The sequence below is a fragment of the Lynx rufus genome, unplaced genomic scaffold (genome assembly GCF_022079265.1).
Source record: "Lynx rufus isolate CCGP_SWC_20201006 ecotype Redwood Valley unplaced genomic scaffold, mLynRuf1.p SCAF_7, whole genome shotgun sequence".
Classification (NCBI taxonomy): Eukaryota; Metazoa; Chordata; class Mammalia; order Carnivora; family Felidae; genus Lynx; species Lynx rufus.
The window spans coordinates 131,907,916-131,925,465 of NW_025814889.1; the positions used below are offsets into that span (position 1 = coordinate 131,907,916).

The 17,550-nt window shown below is 59.9% G+C and overlaps 1 protein-coding gene across 3 annotated transcripts in view; it reads right to left on the reverse strand.

Moving 5' to 3' along the window:
* Window positions 1-2,239: 2,239 nt before the first annotated feature.
* Window positions 2,240-17,550, reverse strand: part of TMEM184B (transmembrane protein 184B) — a 48,530-nt gene continuing 33,219 nt past the window's right edge. For 2 of the 3 annotated variants that reach the window (XM_047065211.1, XM_047065209.1), the window contains 7 exons: window positions 12,940-13,030; window positions 12,393-12,468; window positions 9,237-9,303; window positions 8,782-8,968; window positions 8,072-8,241; window positions 7,435-7,629; window positions 2,240-4,768 (listed from right to left, as the gene is read on the reverse strand). In XM_047065211.1, the coding sequence (XP_046921167.1) occupies window positions 4,527-4,768; window positions 7,435-7,629; window positions 8,072-8,241; window positions 8,782-8,968; window positions 9,237-9,303; window positions 12,393-12,468; window positions 12,940-13,030 (1,028 nt within the window). In that variant the 3' untranslated portion in view covers window positions 2,240-4,526. Of the gene's footprint in view, window positions 4,769-7,434; window positions 7,630-8,071; window positions 8,242-8,781; window positions 8,969-9,211; window positions 9,304-12,392; window positions 12,469-12,939; window positions 13,031-17,550 lie in introns of all 3 variants that reach the window. The other variant, XM_047065212.1, reaches the window with a different exon arrangement.

The following is a 17,550-nucleotide window of genomic DNA, read 5'->3' on the forward strand; positions in this document are numbered from 1 at the left end:
CACCGTGGCTTAGGGGCTGGCCACTGTCGTTGATTGCCATTCTCCTGGGAAGCCCAGCCCCAGCCCCAACCCTCCCTGCGCCTCCCTCTCCCCCCCCCCCGCCCCGCCCCACAATACGGTTGTCCCTCCCCGCTGTTTATTTATTGCACGAATCTAAGTTATTCTCCCCAGCCAGAAACCTAGCGCCCACTCCCTGGGAAAAGCGGTGTGTGGCCCTGCGCTGGACTTTATATTTTATATCTGCAAATAAATCACATTTTATCTTATATTTAGGGAGAGCCGGATGGCAACGACCAAAAAATGTTAAAAAAAAAAAAAAACGCAAAAAATTCGCCCGGCCCCTAGAATTTATTTATTTTCTGACTTACAGTAAGCGACTTATCCGCCTTCTGTATTTTGTAGACTTTCTGAATAAAGTCGAGTTCTCTTTTTCCACGGAGAAGTATACGTCTCTGGGCTACGGTCTTTTGGGGGAGGGGGTGGTGGGAGAGGTTCCGAACGAGGGGCCTAAGCTGGAGTCCAGCTTTCTTTTTTTTTTCAACGTTTTTTTATTTTATTTTTGGGACAGAGAGAGACAGAGCATGAACGGGGGAGGGGCAGAGAGCGAGGGAGACACAGAATCGGAAACAGGCTCCAGGCTCCGAGCCATCAGCCCAGAGCCCCACGCGGGGCTCGAACTCACGGACCGCAAGATCGTGACCTGGCTGAAGTCGGACGCTTAACCGACTGCGCCACCCAGGCGCCCCTGGAGTCCAGCTTTCAACCCCATCCGGGACCCTCTGCTCCAACTCGCAAGTGAAGAAACTGTGCCATCAGCCCTCGCTCGCTCACTAGCACTGGGAGCTCAGAGGGCAGGCGGATGCCAAAACCTTGGTTCTTCCGTCTGGTTGCCTGGAGCCTCCCAGGGGAAGAAAATACCAGGAGGACAATGAAATGTAGGGTTAAATTCCCTGGCATCCCTTCAGTGAATAAACAGTCCCGCCCAGAGGAAAATTCCCGGATTTAAGAGTAATCTTTCCAGCACTTTCCCACCGAGGTCTGATTTTCTACAGCCAAGTAGAAAATATTTTCCCCATGTTCCGGAAGGCACAGGGGGGCCGAGAGAGAAGTGGCTTCTTCAGTCCCAGCCTGCAGGCCAAAACGGCAACCCTGTGTCTCGTCTTGGGCTCCGAACTCGCTGTCATTAATTTCAACCCAATCCACCTGCCTTTCGGGGTCACCCTGAGAAGGAGGGGTCAGGGAGACCGGGGTTTGAATCCGCGTGACCTCTGGTGACTTACTTAGCTTCTTGCAACCTGGGTTTGCCCACGGGTAGGACGAAGGCACCCGAGGGGGCTGCAGGCTGGAACATGCAGAGCAAACGTCTCCAGCGGCACAGACAGCTGCAGCGAGGAGGGTTTCTGTCCACACAGATGGCAGGGCTGGGCTCGGGGAAGGACACGTCTGGGGAAGCTGCCCGCTTTGAAAGTCGGGGAGGGGCCGAACCACCGAACCATGGGTGGGCTCCAACCTCGGGCCTTTCTCCCCCTCTCAGGTTGAGGCCCTCGATCCTGATCCCTGACCCCGGGATGCCGAGCTCAGGCCTGCGAAAGGGCAGCAGGAAGCCAGGGGCTGGGACAAGTGGAGGTTAGTGGCTGGCTGGGAAGTCCCCCCACCCACGCCGCATTCCTGAGCGCTCCTGTCAGCAGGCCAGCTCCTCCTCCCCAAAGGCCGGTGGTGCCCCCTGAGGCTAGGCACCTGGCCTGGTAGGCCAAGGCCCAGCGGGCCCTGCTCCGGGCCTCCTTACCCCGAGGGGGAGGTACCTAGGGTCCCACGGTGGAGGGTGGGCTCAGGGAGGCAGGAAGACAGCCTGGGAAGAACAGCTGCCCTGGAAATCCCTTCAACCCCTGGGGGGAACCTGCAGGAATGGGGCTGCCAGCGTTTAGGCCCCCCCTTCGCTGGCTGACAGAAGGGGGAGCTTCTGCACGCACCAGCCCTGTGGGGTGGGGAGGGTGGGCCCCTTGGGACCAAAGCTGCCACCGTGTCCCACCGGCTGGAGAAGGAGGAGACACTTGGTCCGGTGGGAGCCCGGACCCCAGTGTCAGCCTCTGGCAATGTGGGCTTTTTTCCCCCCCATTACCTACACGTCACATCCCGTCTCCTAGGATACCCCTGCCCACGACCACTCGGCCCACCCCCAAGCACGAACACGGAGGCCGGGAAGAGGAAGGGAAAAAAAAAACCTCACCCACAGGCAGAAGAGATTTCAATACAATCTATATTATCTCATATATAGATCTCTCACTTTATTTGCTCACTTCTGTCACGCATTTAAAATGTCAGAGACCAAAATAGAGCGGCTTTCTGGTGGAACTCATGGCAGTCATACACGAGATACAAAACTAGGGGACTCTGTCCTCTCATACATCATACAATTAATTTTTCAAGTATCTTTTATGTACAAAGAGCTACTCTATTGGGGGAAAAAATTTAAAAAAAAAACAAAAACAAAAACAAAAAAGACAGGTAGGTTATGCGTCCTAGGAAGGAGGGGTGGAGTGGGCGGGCCCGCATTCCTAGGCCCTCATCTCCCCGGGGGGCCGCTAGCTCCTTGCCGCTGAGTCCCCCTCCGTGTCCCCCCGCGGACCATGCCAGCCGGCCAGTGCCAGGGCGGGCAGAGACCGAGGGGGCAGGGAGTCGGCAGGGAGTTTGGCCTGGAGGGAGAGTCAGAGAAACAGATTCGCGAAAGCAGAGGTGGGAGTGGGGGAGGAGACTCTCCTCAGACAGCCCGCTCCCACTCGCTGCCTTCCTGGGCACTTTGGTCCCAGCGAGCCAGGCCCACCAGACAGGGCCCGAGAGCTGGCCTCCGGGACCCTTGCACGCAGGCCTCTGTGACCTGGGGGCCGGCTGGGTCACAAGGGCCAAAGGAAGCCTGGGAAGACGGCTGTCGTGGACCCCACCCCCACCCCCATCCCAGCAGACCCTTGGCACAGTTCATTCCAGTAATGAACGAAAAGGAAGAGACTCCACGGTGAAGTTCTGGTGCCACAGGGCAGGGCCCTCCTCACCCTGTCACCTTCTCCAGGCTGTTACAGCCCAAACCCCAGCGCCCTCTGGGTGTCAAAGGACAGAAGGCTCCGCCTGTATGATCGTTACATCGTTATCTGTCCAGAGGCTCTTCCGAAGAAAGACAGTGGCCGGCATGAGCCCTGCCTGCCTGGCGGGGCGGGGGGTCCGGCCCTAGGAGGCTCCAGGTGTACGGGCGTGGAGGTGAGCGAGGGGAGGGGACCGGTGATCCTGGCCGCCCCTAAGGCCCGTCCGAGGGTGCGCGGCCCCGCATTGCAGGATCCTGAGCGCCGGTAGCTTGACAGGGCGCCCCCAGGGGCTGTCTGCGGCCAGACAGACTGAGGGCCTAGGAAGGGGGAGCTTTCGTTATGTGACTAAGGCACAGAAGAGATGGGCCGAGGGGCCAGCCGAGGCAGGACACCGGGCCCTGTGTGGATACGGCGCCAGGAAGAGGGGTCTGGGGTTACCACTCCCACTTCCCAGCTCCCTGCTGCATGCCCCATCCTTCCGTCCTCCCTCCCACAGGACCGTGTTCCTCCAGAAGCTGGTCTGAGATGTGGAAACTCAGACCCTTCCCCTGAGGTGGGAAGGAGAAGCCCTAGGGAGAGGCCAGGACCCTGTGGAGGTTCTCGCTGCTCAGCCCGCGAAGGAGGGTTGGGAGCCGCCGACGCTTTGAGCAGCCGGGAAGCAAGGGCCCTGCCCAAAATGCTCTCAAGAAGACAGACCCCAAGAGCTAGGGCAGTTGGGCTGCTGGCTGCCCTCCGCAGGCCAGGAGGAAGGGGCACGAGGCAGGCAGGAGGGGCCGCCACGGAGAGGACACCCAGGGGCCCGGAGACCCCTGCTTGGAGAGGTCTCGTCAACAGAGGAGGGGCCCAGATGCACCGGAGCGCCCTTCTGACGTGGGCCTCGTGGCTCTTGGTGTCGCTCTGGTCCTTGCAGCATGCCAGGCAGGCCCTGGGTCAAGAGAGGCCACCGGGAGCGTCTGGGTTCCCTCCTCCCCCTCCTGCCCGAGGTGAGGCTAATCTAGCAAGGACAGAGGGCACAGGGGAGGGAGCAGGCAGGAAAGAGCCCAGGTCAGAGTATTGCACGGTGTTGGGGGCAGGGCTGGAAGTCTCGCGGGGGAGCGCGTGACCCGCGTCGTCGGGGCTGAGAGGGCTGCGGCCGCCGGCCCACCACGGCCACACGGCAGGACGAGCCACGGGGGCACGGGAGTCGCTCCTCGCATCCTCTGTCCCTCGCCCAGCAGCGCGGGGGTGGCCTTGTATAAATATTCCTGAAGGCTCGTCGTGAGCCGGGGCTGTCCCCTGGGCAGACAGCTTCTGGCTGTTCTTTTGGAAGCGACATGTGAGTGTTTCTGGTCCAATAAATTAACGGGCGACGCCAAAGCCGTGCCAGCCTGCCTCCCGGCCCGGGCGTGAGGCCGGAGGGGAGCACGGCCTGCCCTGAGCCGAGGCGCCAGTCCTCCCCACCAGCAGCCGCGCCTAGAACTCGTCGTCAGAGCTAAGCAGGAGAGTCTTCTCGTTGTCGCGGGCGCCACTGAGGCTGTGGGAGCGGGAGAGGCCGTGGGCGCCGCCGCGCCAGGCGGGCCCGGGCTCCAGGGTGGACTGCTGGGTGTACTGCTGGTAGGCCGGCGAGAAGTTGTGGATGGCGTCCTGCACGATGTCGTGCGGGTTCATGGTCTCCTTGAGGCTGCTCGAGATGCTCTTCATGGGGGCGCAGCGGCCTGCAGGGTGGGAGCCCAGAGGCAGGGGTGAGGGGCTGGGGCAGCAGGAGGCCCCTGGTCCGGGGACTGACCCCCACCCCAAGGCTCTGTCACCCAACCCGCCCCCTCCTGCAGCAGAGAACGGGGTCCCGGACACAAGGAGGCACGGGCAAAGGAACGGCTCTCTGGCCAGGGCACAGAGGGGGCGCCGAGCTAAGCGGCCACCGGAGGCCCGTGAGCCCGGCTGGCGGGAAAGGACCCAGGGTGGAGAATGGCATCCGGCAGACGAGGGGCCTGGCGTGCCCCCGGGAGGCCGGCGTGCTGGGGGAGGGGCCCAGCTCCACTCTGGGACGGGCACCGGAGTCTGCCTGACCAGCTCTGTCAGGGCAGGCGGCCAGGGGCCCGGGCCCACAGAGGGGCTGACGTAAGTCTTCACCGGCTCCCCTCCGAGAGGGCGGAAGCCGCCAGCCCTGACGTGCTTCCTCCCGACTCCCTCTCTAATGAACGGTCCCCGTGGGTTAAGGGGGGAGAACTGGCCCAGGCCATAAAACCTAGAGGTAAGGGATAAGCCCGGGTCTCCAAATTCAAATTTGGCATGCTCTTTCCACCTTCATGTTCTCGGCCATAGATTTCCCATTCGCAAGCCCCCGGAACCCGGCAGGGCACATTCCGGAACAATGAGAGCCCAGAGTGGAAGCAGGCAAACTCTACAGAGCGCAGCCCTTGGCAGGCAGGTGCTCTGAGCTCTGCTGCCCGGGGGGTGCCTGTCGGGGAGACAGGGACACAGAGAAGGGGCTAGGGGGAGAGGCATGCTGGTGACAGTGACCAGGACTGACGTGCAGGACAGACGCGTAGACCGAGAGCAGAACCTACCGTAAGGGCCGTATGTTGGTACTGCCCGCGGCCAAACCCGGGGCAAAAGCAGGGCGGAGAGGGGAGGGGAGGGGGAGAGAAGCCAGAGAAATAGAGAAGACAAGAGACACGGCTGAGTCACACCGTCTGCCCACCACCGAGGCCGGCACACCGAACCATGCGCCCTTCCCGCCTCCCCGCCAGGCCCCACCTAGCACCCGGGCAGCCCCGGCTGCCCCCTGGAGCCTGGCACCTGGCAGGGCATGTCTCCCAGGGATGACTCCTCCCACAGGGCTCGCGCTTCCGGTGGGGGGTGGCGGGGGGGGGTGCTTACTTGTGCAGAACCCGCAGTCGAGGCGGCTTTGGACCCAAGCCTGATTGGAGGGCTGAGGGGTTAGCGGGTGGGCAACAGGCCCGGGCCCAGCACAGAGGTGGGGTCCTGCCTTTCCCCGGTAGGGCTGGCCTGGGGTCTTTGCTAGAGCCGGATTTCTAGCCACGCTCCTTTTCACTGGGGTGGATGTCTGGGAGCAGTGGGTGGGAAGAGGGCCACGGCAGAGCCACCACGTGGGCCTTTTTAAAACCTCAAGGGTCCAGAAAGGGTTCTCTGCTATGGCCCCAGGCTCCAGGCACAATGCTGACTTTCCTAAGGGCACAGGCTCTGTCGGGACCAAGTCCAAGGGACATCGCTCTCAACACTGGGTGGGTGTTTGTCAGGTCCTTCCAGGGGGGGGCCCAGCGGGAAGCGGGTGGGACACCAGCTGGCAGCAGTGGGGCATGGCCAGCACAGCGCCTGGCACCGAGCAGGGGTGCCTACAGCCCTCGGCCGGCAAGTGTGCTGGGAGAACACGGTCGGGCGCGTAAGAGTTGAGCGACCCGGTGTGCGGTTCAGTCCACAGGCATCTAGAGGGTCTCTCTCCAGCCAGGAAGAAGGGGAGGGGGCCGAGGGGCTCTGCTGCCGCCCTCCCCACCCCCACTCCCGGGGCCTGTGGTGGGCCTGGGCGCTAGGCCTGGGGAAGTGGGGTTCTACCCTCCAGCCACATGGAAGGGAGCCGCCCAGCAGCCCAGCCTCCGGGTGGACGTGTTAGACCAGGAGTTTCCCCTCCCCAGACCCGCAGAAGTCATTTCAGGCGAGCCCGGCCTCCTCTTCCCACCCCCCTTGGCCACCCCCCCCCCCCCCCCCGCCCAGCGGCAGCCAGAGGCAGGTCCCCTGACCCCAGGCCCCAGGGAGCTTGGGAAGCACCCCCTACCGCCAGGCCCAGACCACTTATTATCGCAGGATCTCGGAGGGTGGGCTCACACATGGGATTCTGAAAGGGTCTCCGGGGCATTCTAATGTACAACGGCGGGTGCCAACCTCTTCTAACAAAGAGGAAGACGGGCAGGTGTAAAAAGAAAGCTGTTAAAATCGATTATCATCTGAGCGTGTTTCTTAGCAGTAAACCGGGCTAAAAAGAACTTTAGAGAGGAGGCAATTACAGCACAGAACGCAAAGCCCCGTTCGGCGTGAGGAACCCCGAGGAACTTGTCTATTCTAGGGTCTCCACCCTGGCCTTCCCGTGGGGATATTGTGCTGTAGCCTCTCGGGGGTCTCCATACTCCAGGCCTGCTGCAAGAGACAGGTGGGTCTCCAGCTTCCAGGACGTCCCTGCGACCTTGGGTTGGGGGCGGTGGGGGGGGGGGGAAGAGCCTCGACCTGTGTCCCCTCTCCCACAAGTAAGCTGGAGACGCCTGACCTGTCACCACCTGTCAGACACTGGGGGGCAGGAGGGGCCCTGGGGCGGGGCCGGGGAAGGCTTCTCCCGCCGGGGAGTCATCTCCAGGACCCTGGCTCATACCTTGCGCATCCAGCCTCTTGTCAGCATAGACCTTGTAGGTGAAGGCGTGCCGCAGGGCGAGAGCCGCAAAGAACATCTCCACACAGATGATGAAATCCTGGTAGCCGGCGGCCACGGTGCCCTCGCCCACAGACACGCGGGCCGAGTGGATCTTGGGGATGGCCCCACACTTCTCTAGGATGGCCAGGAGCATGCCTGGAAGGGGAAGCATGGGCATGTGGCCCTAGACTGGACCCCTCTTCTGGTCCCCCCTTCCTCCCTGGAGCACTGCCCGAATGTCACTCCCCCCGGGAAGGATGACAGCCGGGGTCCACGGTTGCTCCCGTGGGTCAGGGATGCCAACACCAAGCTGAGGCCTCAGGAAACCCCACTCTATTGGCTACTTGCTGGCCACCAACACTGAGATGTCACCAGTTACATGGGGTTCCCTGGATCCCCCATCCATGAAGTGGCCCCACCGAAGGTCCCCCATGGCCAGGAGGTGCCCAGTGGACAGAGACCCTCTGGGCTCCAGGCTGGGATCATCCAGGGACAGCACAGGCCCCATGGGCACTGGGACAAAGAGCAGGAGGAGGGGACATATCTTAGGGGACAGGGCAGCATGGGCTGGCCTCACAGGGGCTGGGAAGAGGCTCACCTTGCCAGAAGGAGAGAAAGATGACGGACTTGACCATGAAGAACTTGAGGACAGGGCTGTAGGGGCTAAGCAGGTCCCGGGTGGCAAAGTAGAAGAGGAAGAGGGCGTAGAGAGCTAGGCTGACGGAGATGTTGTAGATGATGGTCACGTAGAGGTAGCCGCTGGTGACACTGCGGGGAACACGGAGTGTTCTCTGGCTTGGACAGAGCTTTCTGAGGGACAAGGGGTCTCCCTCCCTCCTCTACCCCTCCAGTATGCCAAACCCCACGGCGGCTCTCAGCAGTGGCCCCCAAGCTGTGCCCCACGAGCCACTGAGAAAGGGCTCAAAGCGACCAAAACATCAGGGGGCGGAGGAGGGGAGGCGTGCAAGGGTGTGCACCCGGGGTGCAGCCGGCCCTGCCGCCTCTGCTTTGCTCACAGGTGTGTCCAGGCTGCAGGCCTGCGGCTCTGGTGCCCAGGCTCCTGGTGGGGACACCAACACGGAAGCCAACAGCACCAGGGTCGGGGGCGGGGGTTCATCCCGACGGTCAGGCAACAGGCGTCAGAGTGACACGGAGTTCGGCTTTGCTCTTTTCTCTTGAGCCAAGTCACGTCCCCCTCTGAGCCTCAGTCTGCTCACCTGCCCCGGTGGGGCCATCACGCGGGGTACAGCGGGTCTGCACAAAGCGTCTGCAAGCACAGGGCCTGGGTACGCGGGCACCGTCACTAACCCGCAAAACGGAATGAAATCCGCGTGGGAGAAGTCTTCTACCCGGGGACTCATGACAGGCCTCTCAGGGCTCGGACCTTCTTGCTCCCTGCCTTGGGGGTGGTCGCTGTCCCTTCTTGACCCACCCCTGGGGCACCACTCTGGAGGCCGTCCGTGAAGGGGATGTGTGCGGAGGGCTGGCTCCTGGGCTGCAGGCGGGGCCGGGTGTGATGGCTGTCACTGCCAGGCTTGGGCCTTGCAACTCGGGGGTGCAGGGAGGCGTGAGGAGGGCCGTGCTGTGCTTGGCCTCCCCTCTAAGGAAGGTCATGGGCGTGCAGCCAGTCTACAACCACTCCCTTCCCTAAGGCAGGGCATCAGCCTCTGGGCAGGCCCACCCACTCCTGCACCCGCACTCCTCCCCCCGACGCCCCTCAGGGGGACCCGCTGCTTACTCAAAGTCACCATCCCGGTACTTGCCGAAGGCCTGGAGGACCACGGTGCTGACAGCCATGAGTGGCTTCACCACGCAGAACTGCAGGGTGGCCTGGTGGGGGAGAAGGTCAAGAGTTGAGGATGAGTGAAGGAACTGTGTGACAAGCACTCCTCCGGCCAGCTGGGCCTGTGCTGGATGCTGGGGGGCGGGGTGGGGGGGCCCCACGTCCTGCCCCGAGGGGACTGGCTTCTGGAAGGGGAGGCTGATTCTATGGGGGTCAGCAAGGCAGTTGTGCGAGTGGACGGAAGGAAGGAAGGAAGGAAGGAAGGAAGGAAGGAAGGAAGAGAGGACAGCCACTGGAGGGGCGTAGAAGCACAGAAGAGCCCATCAGAGAGGGCTCCTCACAAAAGGGGTCAGAAGGAACGTGCCAGAGAGACGAGGACAGCAGAGCACGCAGCTCCTATAGAGACGGAGAGGCTGAGAGCAGACACAGGCAAGCAGGAAGATGCTGGTGATGGACAGCGGGCAGGAAGGGGGCCAGGGTCCCGCTCGAGGCCTCCTCATCCACCCCCGGGTCTGGCTCCTGGCCCCATGCTGGTTTATGCCGAGCTGGGGGTCTCCCTGGGGCTGGAGGGGACCTCCAGGAGCACAACAAAGGGAGCAGCCCAAAGCACAAGGTCTGGAGTCCCGAATCCGAGTCTGAATCCTGGCCTCGCTACCATCTGGGGAAGCTCAAGTGAGCGGTCACTTAGCCTCTGAGCGGCCACTTCACTGGTAAACGGATGTAACCAGCGCCACGCCGCAGGGCTGAAGGACACATCGGCGTCTTCTGGGAGCTCTCCCCCCTCTCTGTGTTCAATAAAGGCCTCCACTGATCTGCTAGGCCACTGGCAGAATTCCTAAACCGGGTCCTCCCAGGGCCCTACAGAGGTTCCAGTAAACTCCAGGACAACCCAGGGGGCCCATAAAACCACCAGAATCACCGATCTTTTGAAATCAATAAACCTAAGGCCAAACCACAAGGCCCCTTCGGTAGAGGTGGGAGCAGCTTTAAAAGGATAAGCCAGGGGCACCTAGGGTGGCTCAGTTGGTTAAGCGTCCATCTTTGGCTCAGGTCATGATCTCACCGTTTGTGAGTCTGAGCCCCACACTGGGCTCGCTGCTTGTCAGTGCAGAGCCTGCCTCGGACCCCCTGCCCCCCTCTCTCTGCCCCGCTCCCCCCGCCCCCAGCTTGCTCTCTCTCTCCCAAAAATAAACATTAAAAAAAAAAAAAAAGGAGAAGCCAGTGTGGCTCGAAGCCGGGCAAGGACCCTGGGGCAGGGACAGTAACTTGTTGAACCCAAAGTTTCTGCCCCGTCGGGGACCTGAGTGCAGTTTGTGGGGAGTCCCGGGGGAAGGGGGAGGGTTGAGCTGTGGGGAAGCACGTGTGACGGGGACAGAGGTGCGATGCTGCCACCAGCCAACCCTGACACCTTGAGGGAGCAGGACCAGCACGTTCGGGGAAGAGGAAAGAACAGCAGTCTGTGCCCAGGGAGAATTAAGAGCCCGCCAACAGGCCGGTGCCGTCCTGGTCAGCTGGGGAAACCAAGGCACGGAGAAGCTGAAGGGGCAGAAGAGGCCGCAGAGCCTTCGCTCAACCACACCCCTGGATCGGGTCCGAAATCAGTCAGTGGTTCCCAGCCAGGCTGGACATCAGAACCACCCGCGGAGCTATAAACACATTCCGGGCCCGGAGCTCCCTAACAGACCTTCTCCGTCAGGCTGGGGTGGGGGTGGCTGGCCAGAGAGTCTCTACCCTGAACCGGCTCTCCAGGAGATTCAGATACTGGGTGCTGGCCCTGCGTTTCTCGGGAGGAAACTTTCTCCCAAGCGAAAGGGGTGCTGTTTTTATCCTCTTTCCTCTTACGACCTCTCCCTGCCACCTCCAGGAAAGTCAGCAGGACGTCCGAACCCACAGGGCTGGGGAATCATTTATAACAAGGCTACGCAAGCTAGCGATCATGGGATCAAAACTTTGTACACAATATACTCATCAAAGAAGGCAGTGAGTCACAGCTGGGCCCTGGGCGGCTGGAAGGCTGGTAAACAATGGCTCTGAAAGGCCCCACCCACCGTGACCCCAGGACAGTTTTAACTCTTGCCCTCCGGGCCCAGGAGGGAGACTGGGGATCTAGAACACCCAAGGGAAGGCAGAGCTGGAAGCAGCAGTGTAGACCTGGTACGTCCAGGTAGGTGCTTTTGTGGGTATGTCCACACTGCAGGCAGCCCCCGCCCCCACCCGCCCTGCACAGAGGGGAGCGGAAAGGCCAGCCCTCTGGTGGCCACAGTGATCAGCTGTGGTTTTCATCTCCCCTTGCGACTACTCTCTAGGCGACGCTGGAGGGGCTGGCAGAGGTCTTGGCACCAAAGGGGAGACTAAATTGAGGTCATACTGGCGACGTGTGGCACCTCTCCGAACAAGAGACAGCGGGCTCCGTGCCAGTCTGTGTCGCTTGCTTTGTACCCACCGCCGCACCTGTTCCTTCAACCAGCCCTCAAGAAGTATCATTATGCCTATTTCACAGAAGGAGAAGCTAGCTAAGTAAGGCTCAGAGAGGTTACATAACTTAGCCAAGGTCACACAGTCCAGAGGAAAAGCTGAAAATCAAACTCAGATGGGCAGACACCCAGGCCCATGCACTTAACCACAACACCACACTGCCTCCGCCCAGGCTACTCGAGACCACAGGGAAGGCAGCCGAGGAAACCGGAAGCTGGTGGTCTGCCAACGGAGACATGGGGAACAGACCAGAGACTGCACAGGCCCGTCTTGGCATGTATCTTTCACGCAGAAGCCCTCCTGGCCTCCAGCCGCAGCTGAGGAGAGGTTTCAAACCGAGATTCTAGAATCCCCACGCGCTTTCCGATCCCCCCCCCCCCCCCAGCCACCGAGACTTGGTCAAAGTGAGCAAAAGTATGGGACCACTTCGCGCCCCAGGGCCGTTCCAGACATCTTCAGGACACCCGCCGCTGCGCCCTGGAGCACACCCTGCGAACGCGCGTGCGTTCCTGCCAGCGTGGGGAGTGGGTGCCGGGGCTGGGAGGTGGCGGCCCCGCAAGTGGGTCCCCAGGGCCCTACGTCCGCCTCTGCCACTTGACAACCAGGGGCTCCCGGTCCCTGGCCGGTAACCCTTGCCCGGGGCGGCCGCGGGGGCACACACCTGCTTGCAGAACCGCAGGAATCCGATGGAGTAAGTCTTTCCCCAGAGGCAGCATGTGCCATACACACAGCTGGACCTGGAAGAGACAAGCGGAGAAGGGGGTTGGCGGGCAGGCAGCCAGGATTCAGGAATGGTGGGGCTGGGGAAGGCCGCCCTCCCTCACATACACACGAGTCCGGGTGGAGGGGCCTGGGCTGGGAACGGGGCACAGAGCCCAGGCCGAGCACACGGAGAGACAAAGGGAGGTGCGTGCGCCTGCGGGAGGGCTCGAGGGAGCGGGGCTACGCTGGCCGGGGCAGCAACAAACCAAGGTAAAAAGCAGTGAAGGGAAAAACCGCCAGAGGGAAAAACAGGCAGACGGGGAGGGACGGGAAGAGAGAGAGAGGCCCTCCTCCCCCGAGTCCCAGTGAACAGTGTGGCTCAGGAAGTGTGGCGGGGCGCCTCAAAGCCAGGTCGAGGGCAGAGGCGGTCCGTGCATCCAGCTGACGCCAGGACAGGCCCAGGAAACGGGGTGCTGTGGGGGGCTCCAGGGAGACTTCATACTCACTCGATGGGCTTCCCTCTGATCTCTGACATGATGGAACTTTCTCCCCCGAGGTACTCATAGCACAGGCTCAGGAAATTATAGATGACCAAGGCTGTGAAAAGCGTCCAGAGAAAACCACTCAAATCAACAGGATGGGTAAACAGATAGTGGAATTCTAAACAGCCGCGGAGACGAAAGCGCCCCAGTCAGGGGCAGCAAGGCCGCAGGGACGTGAGGACCCACGCAGGGATTCCATTTGTGACCGAGATCAGGCAACGCTAAGTCATGTTGTTTCGGGCCGCGCACATGACGCTGCTGATCGTACCGGAAACACAGGGAGGCAATCGGCACAAAGTTCTGGATTGCGTGGGGACGCCGCAGGAGCGGGAGACCAGGACGGGCTCACAGGGCTGGTGGGAGCCAGCCACGGGCACATTCTGGGGTTCAACAGGTACTGGCTTCATGACTGCTTGTTAGTTTCAGACACTTTTCCGTTTGTGTGGTGCCGGATCACAGTTTTACAACACAAGAAGCACAAAACATTCTCTAGAGGGATCTCAGGAGAAATTTTTACAAGATTGAGACAGGAGCACCTTTGTCCGTTCAGCAACCTGCAGTGATGTGATAGTGTGCCCACGTCACCATCAACTCTGCGGGTGCACAAACGTCGTGGGAAGCTGGGCCGGCTCATTCTGGATGCGGCTCGATGTCACCGCAAAGACACAACTCAGCAACAGTGACCGACGGCACAGAAGTATGTCGTCCATGCTACAATTCTAGCAAAACGCTGTGAGCGGGTCCCCTGGTCAGAGGATTTCTGCGGGGCCAGCAAGATGAAGGCTGCAGCCTGCCGGGTGCTAGGAGCCTGGGGACGCACCAGGGGCAAGGACAGGGAGAGCGGAGAGGAGCAGGAGGAACGCAGCAGAGGCCGCCGAAAGGAAAAGGCACAGGAGGAAGATTGAGCAGAGCAGGGGAAATTCCAGAGCACACAGCAAAGGATGGACTGAGGGTCCAAATGGGATCAGGGGACAGGAAGGGCAGGGTGGGTACCAGTGGCCCTGCCTCCAGAGGGTTCCTTCTCATCTGCTCCTTGCTGTCCCCCCGTAGTACAGAGGCTTTGAGGCTCCCGGTGCAGCCCTTGGCTTGGCGTTCAAGGTTTTTCCACAGCGACCTGGCCCCCGCCCACCCTTCCCAGCAACTAGATACCCCTCTTTCCCGGCAGGCTATGATGTTCTCCATGCTTTTGCCCTTGCCGATCCCCCTACCTGGGGCGCCCTTCTCTCCTTGCTCCTGGTCCCCGTGGAACCTATCAGACCCCCTGAGAAGTCTCTGGCCCCTCGCCACGGAGGCTGGTGCGTTCTCACCCACGGAACTGCTGATCCGCAGACGCTGTGCGGTACTTCCCGCCCCGCAGTGTGGCTGAGCGTGATCCCTGACTGCTGTCACTGGACTGCGGCCCCTGGAAGGGGCCCACTTCTTCCCCAGAGCAGGACACCGCGCTCGGCACTAACACGGGACTACCTTGAACTGGAGCACATCCAAGCCTGGTGACAGAGCTATAGGCAAACAGTGGCCTCCAGCAGTTGGGAAAAGGAGTATTTTTGAGGTGCTTCCTACCACTCAGTTGCTCTAACCTACTAAGGGCTCACAGCTGGGATGGGTAGCACCCAATATACACGACCCACAGCACCCACCACACTGTGCTGTGACCGTCCCTCTATGGACACACAGCAGAGGGTTTGCAACACGGGTTTGCCACCGGTTAGCTGTGGGCCTCTCTGTGCCTCTGTCTCCCCATCTGTTAAATGGGGACAGTAAAGGTACCTGCCTTGCCAGGTGGTCTGAGTACGCCAAGGACTCAGAAGAGGGGTTGGCACTCAGCAGTGCTCACTAGGTGGCCAGTACTGTTTACCTGCTTGTCTTCCGTGAGGGCTAGCATCCCTGGATAGGGCGGAGGACGCTGTAAGCTGCCTGCCTGGCATGGGAGCAGCTCCGGATACGTGGGGACTGCAGAAATCTCCACCGAGCCCCAAAGCACTCTTCAGTGACAAGAACTTTGGGGCTAAAAGAGGGTGGGCGTCAAGCCAAATCTGACAGCAGTCTGCTAATGTCCAAAACCACACAAGGCCAAGTAGACTGGATGTGTCCATTCCAAGCTGGGTCCAGCTACATTGTGGCCAATGGTACTTCCCAAAGATGGCCACACCCTGGGACACTGACACCCCTCTGTGGGGAGACAGGGTCTTCCTCCCTCTCTCTGCATCTGGGGGTACTGCGGTGACTACAGCAGAGGCGATACTCCAAGACGTCTGACGCCGGGTTTAGAGGAGGCCTCTGTCGTCTGGTTCTTTCTCTGGAGATGCCTGCCCTTGGACACAGCCACCACGTTTCAAGGAAGGCCAAGCCAGCCCACGTGGTGAGACTACCCAGAGTGGCTCACGCAGGAGGAACTGAGGACCAGCCGATGCCAGCATCGACTGCCAGACACATGAGTGAACCGGACTTCGGATCCCACCCCAGCTGAAGGTCCCCCAGTGGAAGCCCAGATAGCAAGGCACAGGGGCAGACCATCCCCACTGTGCCCTTTTCAAATTACTGAACTGCACTGTCCATGAACAAAAGAAATGGTTGTTTTACACTAGTCTGTCTGGGGTGATTATTTATGCAGCCATAGTAAACGTATACATATACATATGTGTGTGTATATATGTATGTGTGTATATATATGTATATACGTGTGTGTTGTATAAATATGCATACATGCATATAATGCGTGTGCATATATGTGTATACATATTTGTATAGGGGGGTATATAATATACATGTGTACACGTATATATGCATGTGTATGTGTCTATTTACGTGTATGTATGTGTGTATGCATGTGTTTTTTGTGTATACGCATATACATAAATGTGTGTATATTTGTGTATATGCATGTATGTGTATGCATATATGTATACGCGTACGTGTGTATAATGTGGGCACATATGCGTATACATGTGTGTATGCACATGTTTGTGCGTGTGTACATATGTGCATATATGTGCACACGATATGTGTGTGTGCATATATGTATGTGGGTGTGTACATACATGCGTATGTGCATGTACATACACATGTAAGTGTGCATATAGTTATATGTGTGTGTATGTACATGCATGTGTGTGTGTGTGTGTGTGTGTGTGTGTGTGTGATATAAAAACACTCCTGGAATTGCCAGGATGTGCAATGGGCTCTCACACCTCTGTGGCAGCCTGTTCTGACGCCTCTGCTAACTCCCAGGGGCAGGCCCTGAGGTGCCACCTCTCCCTTGGCAGCCCTCTGTCCGTTGCCCGGCTCGCTCCGCACACCACAGTCTCCCTATTGATCCGTCCGATCCTTCCTGTTCAGGGGCAGCATAATGAAGCAGGACAGCCGTGGACCCTGGGGCCAGGCTACCAGGGTACAGACGGCGGGCCCACCACCTATGAGCTGTGTGACCTCAGGCAGGTTTCTTAAGTGCTCTGTGCCTTGCTTTCTTCATCTGTAAGCCATGGAAAACAGCAGCTCCCTCCTTGTGGGGCTGCTGTGAGGAAAGGGCAGAGTGTGACTCCTCTGGTAAGGCCGAGCTCACACTGAGCAATCCACAGTGTGTTACCTACTGCTCTTTCGAGACTGTAAAGTCCTTGCAGGCAGGAACTGAGGCCTACCCCTGACTACCAGAGGGCCTGGCACTCACACTCAATCAGCACAGAAAGAAGAGACGGACGGACATGGGCCTTAACTTGGGGTGAAGCTCGGAGAGGCGGGCAGGCGGGGCCGGCACAGGGCCTGCACCCCGTTGTGCACCCACGGAGCTCACCCTTCCTGGGCTGCGCAGCTGCGCCCGCGCCAGGCAATCAGACTCTGGTTCCCAAAGACAAAAACCCTCAAGAGAAGCCACAGGGGCAGAGGCTCATCAGCCCCCTTGCCCGGAACCACCCTCCAAAGCCAGGCCGTCTTGTAACCCACTCCTGAGAGGACCTTGGTGTCTGAGCTCACATCCTTTCCTGTGTCACAACACACGTCAGCACCCTCCTGAGTTACGTGGCTGAGCTGTCTATCCACAGCCAGCCCTGTGTTCGACTGGCTAGAATCATCAAATTTCATCCATCTCTCTCTCAGTTCAAGGTTCTTGACCTTTTACCAGTGCTCTAGGGCCAGCTGGTCTGTAAAATACCAATTCGCTGACGGTTTCCTTTCAAGAATCATTAGTGAGTCAATAATGCACTCTTAGAGAAGGGAGACGAGATAGAATCTCCTCGAGATGACTCAAACAGCCCACATCAGCACCCATTGACCATCTGCACAAATCAATCCCCTCCTAGGAAATTACAGAGCTAGGCAAAACACTACCCCCACTCCAGCGAGGGTATTTTCAGTGGACAACTTTACCACCGCCCCCCCCCCGCCCGCCCCCCACCCCGAACAAACATGAAAACATGCCGGCCCTGGGCCTGAGAAGAGCAAAACTGCTGAGTTGGGGGTCAGCGGTGCAGTTCTTAGGCAACAGGCTGTTGCCCGCCTGCCCTTCTGACCACAGCTCCGGTTCTGCCCCAGAGACACAAAGTGACTCTATGCCTCCCTAAATACTAACGACAGCTTGGTGCC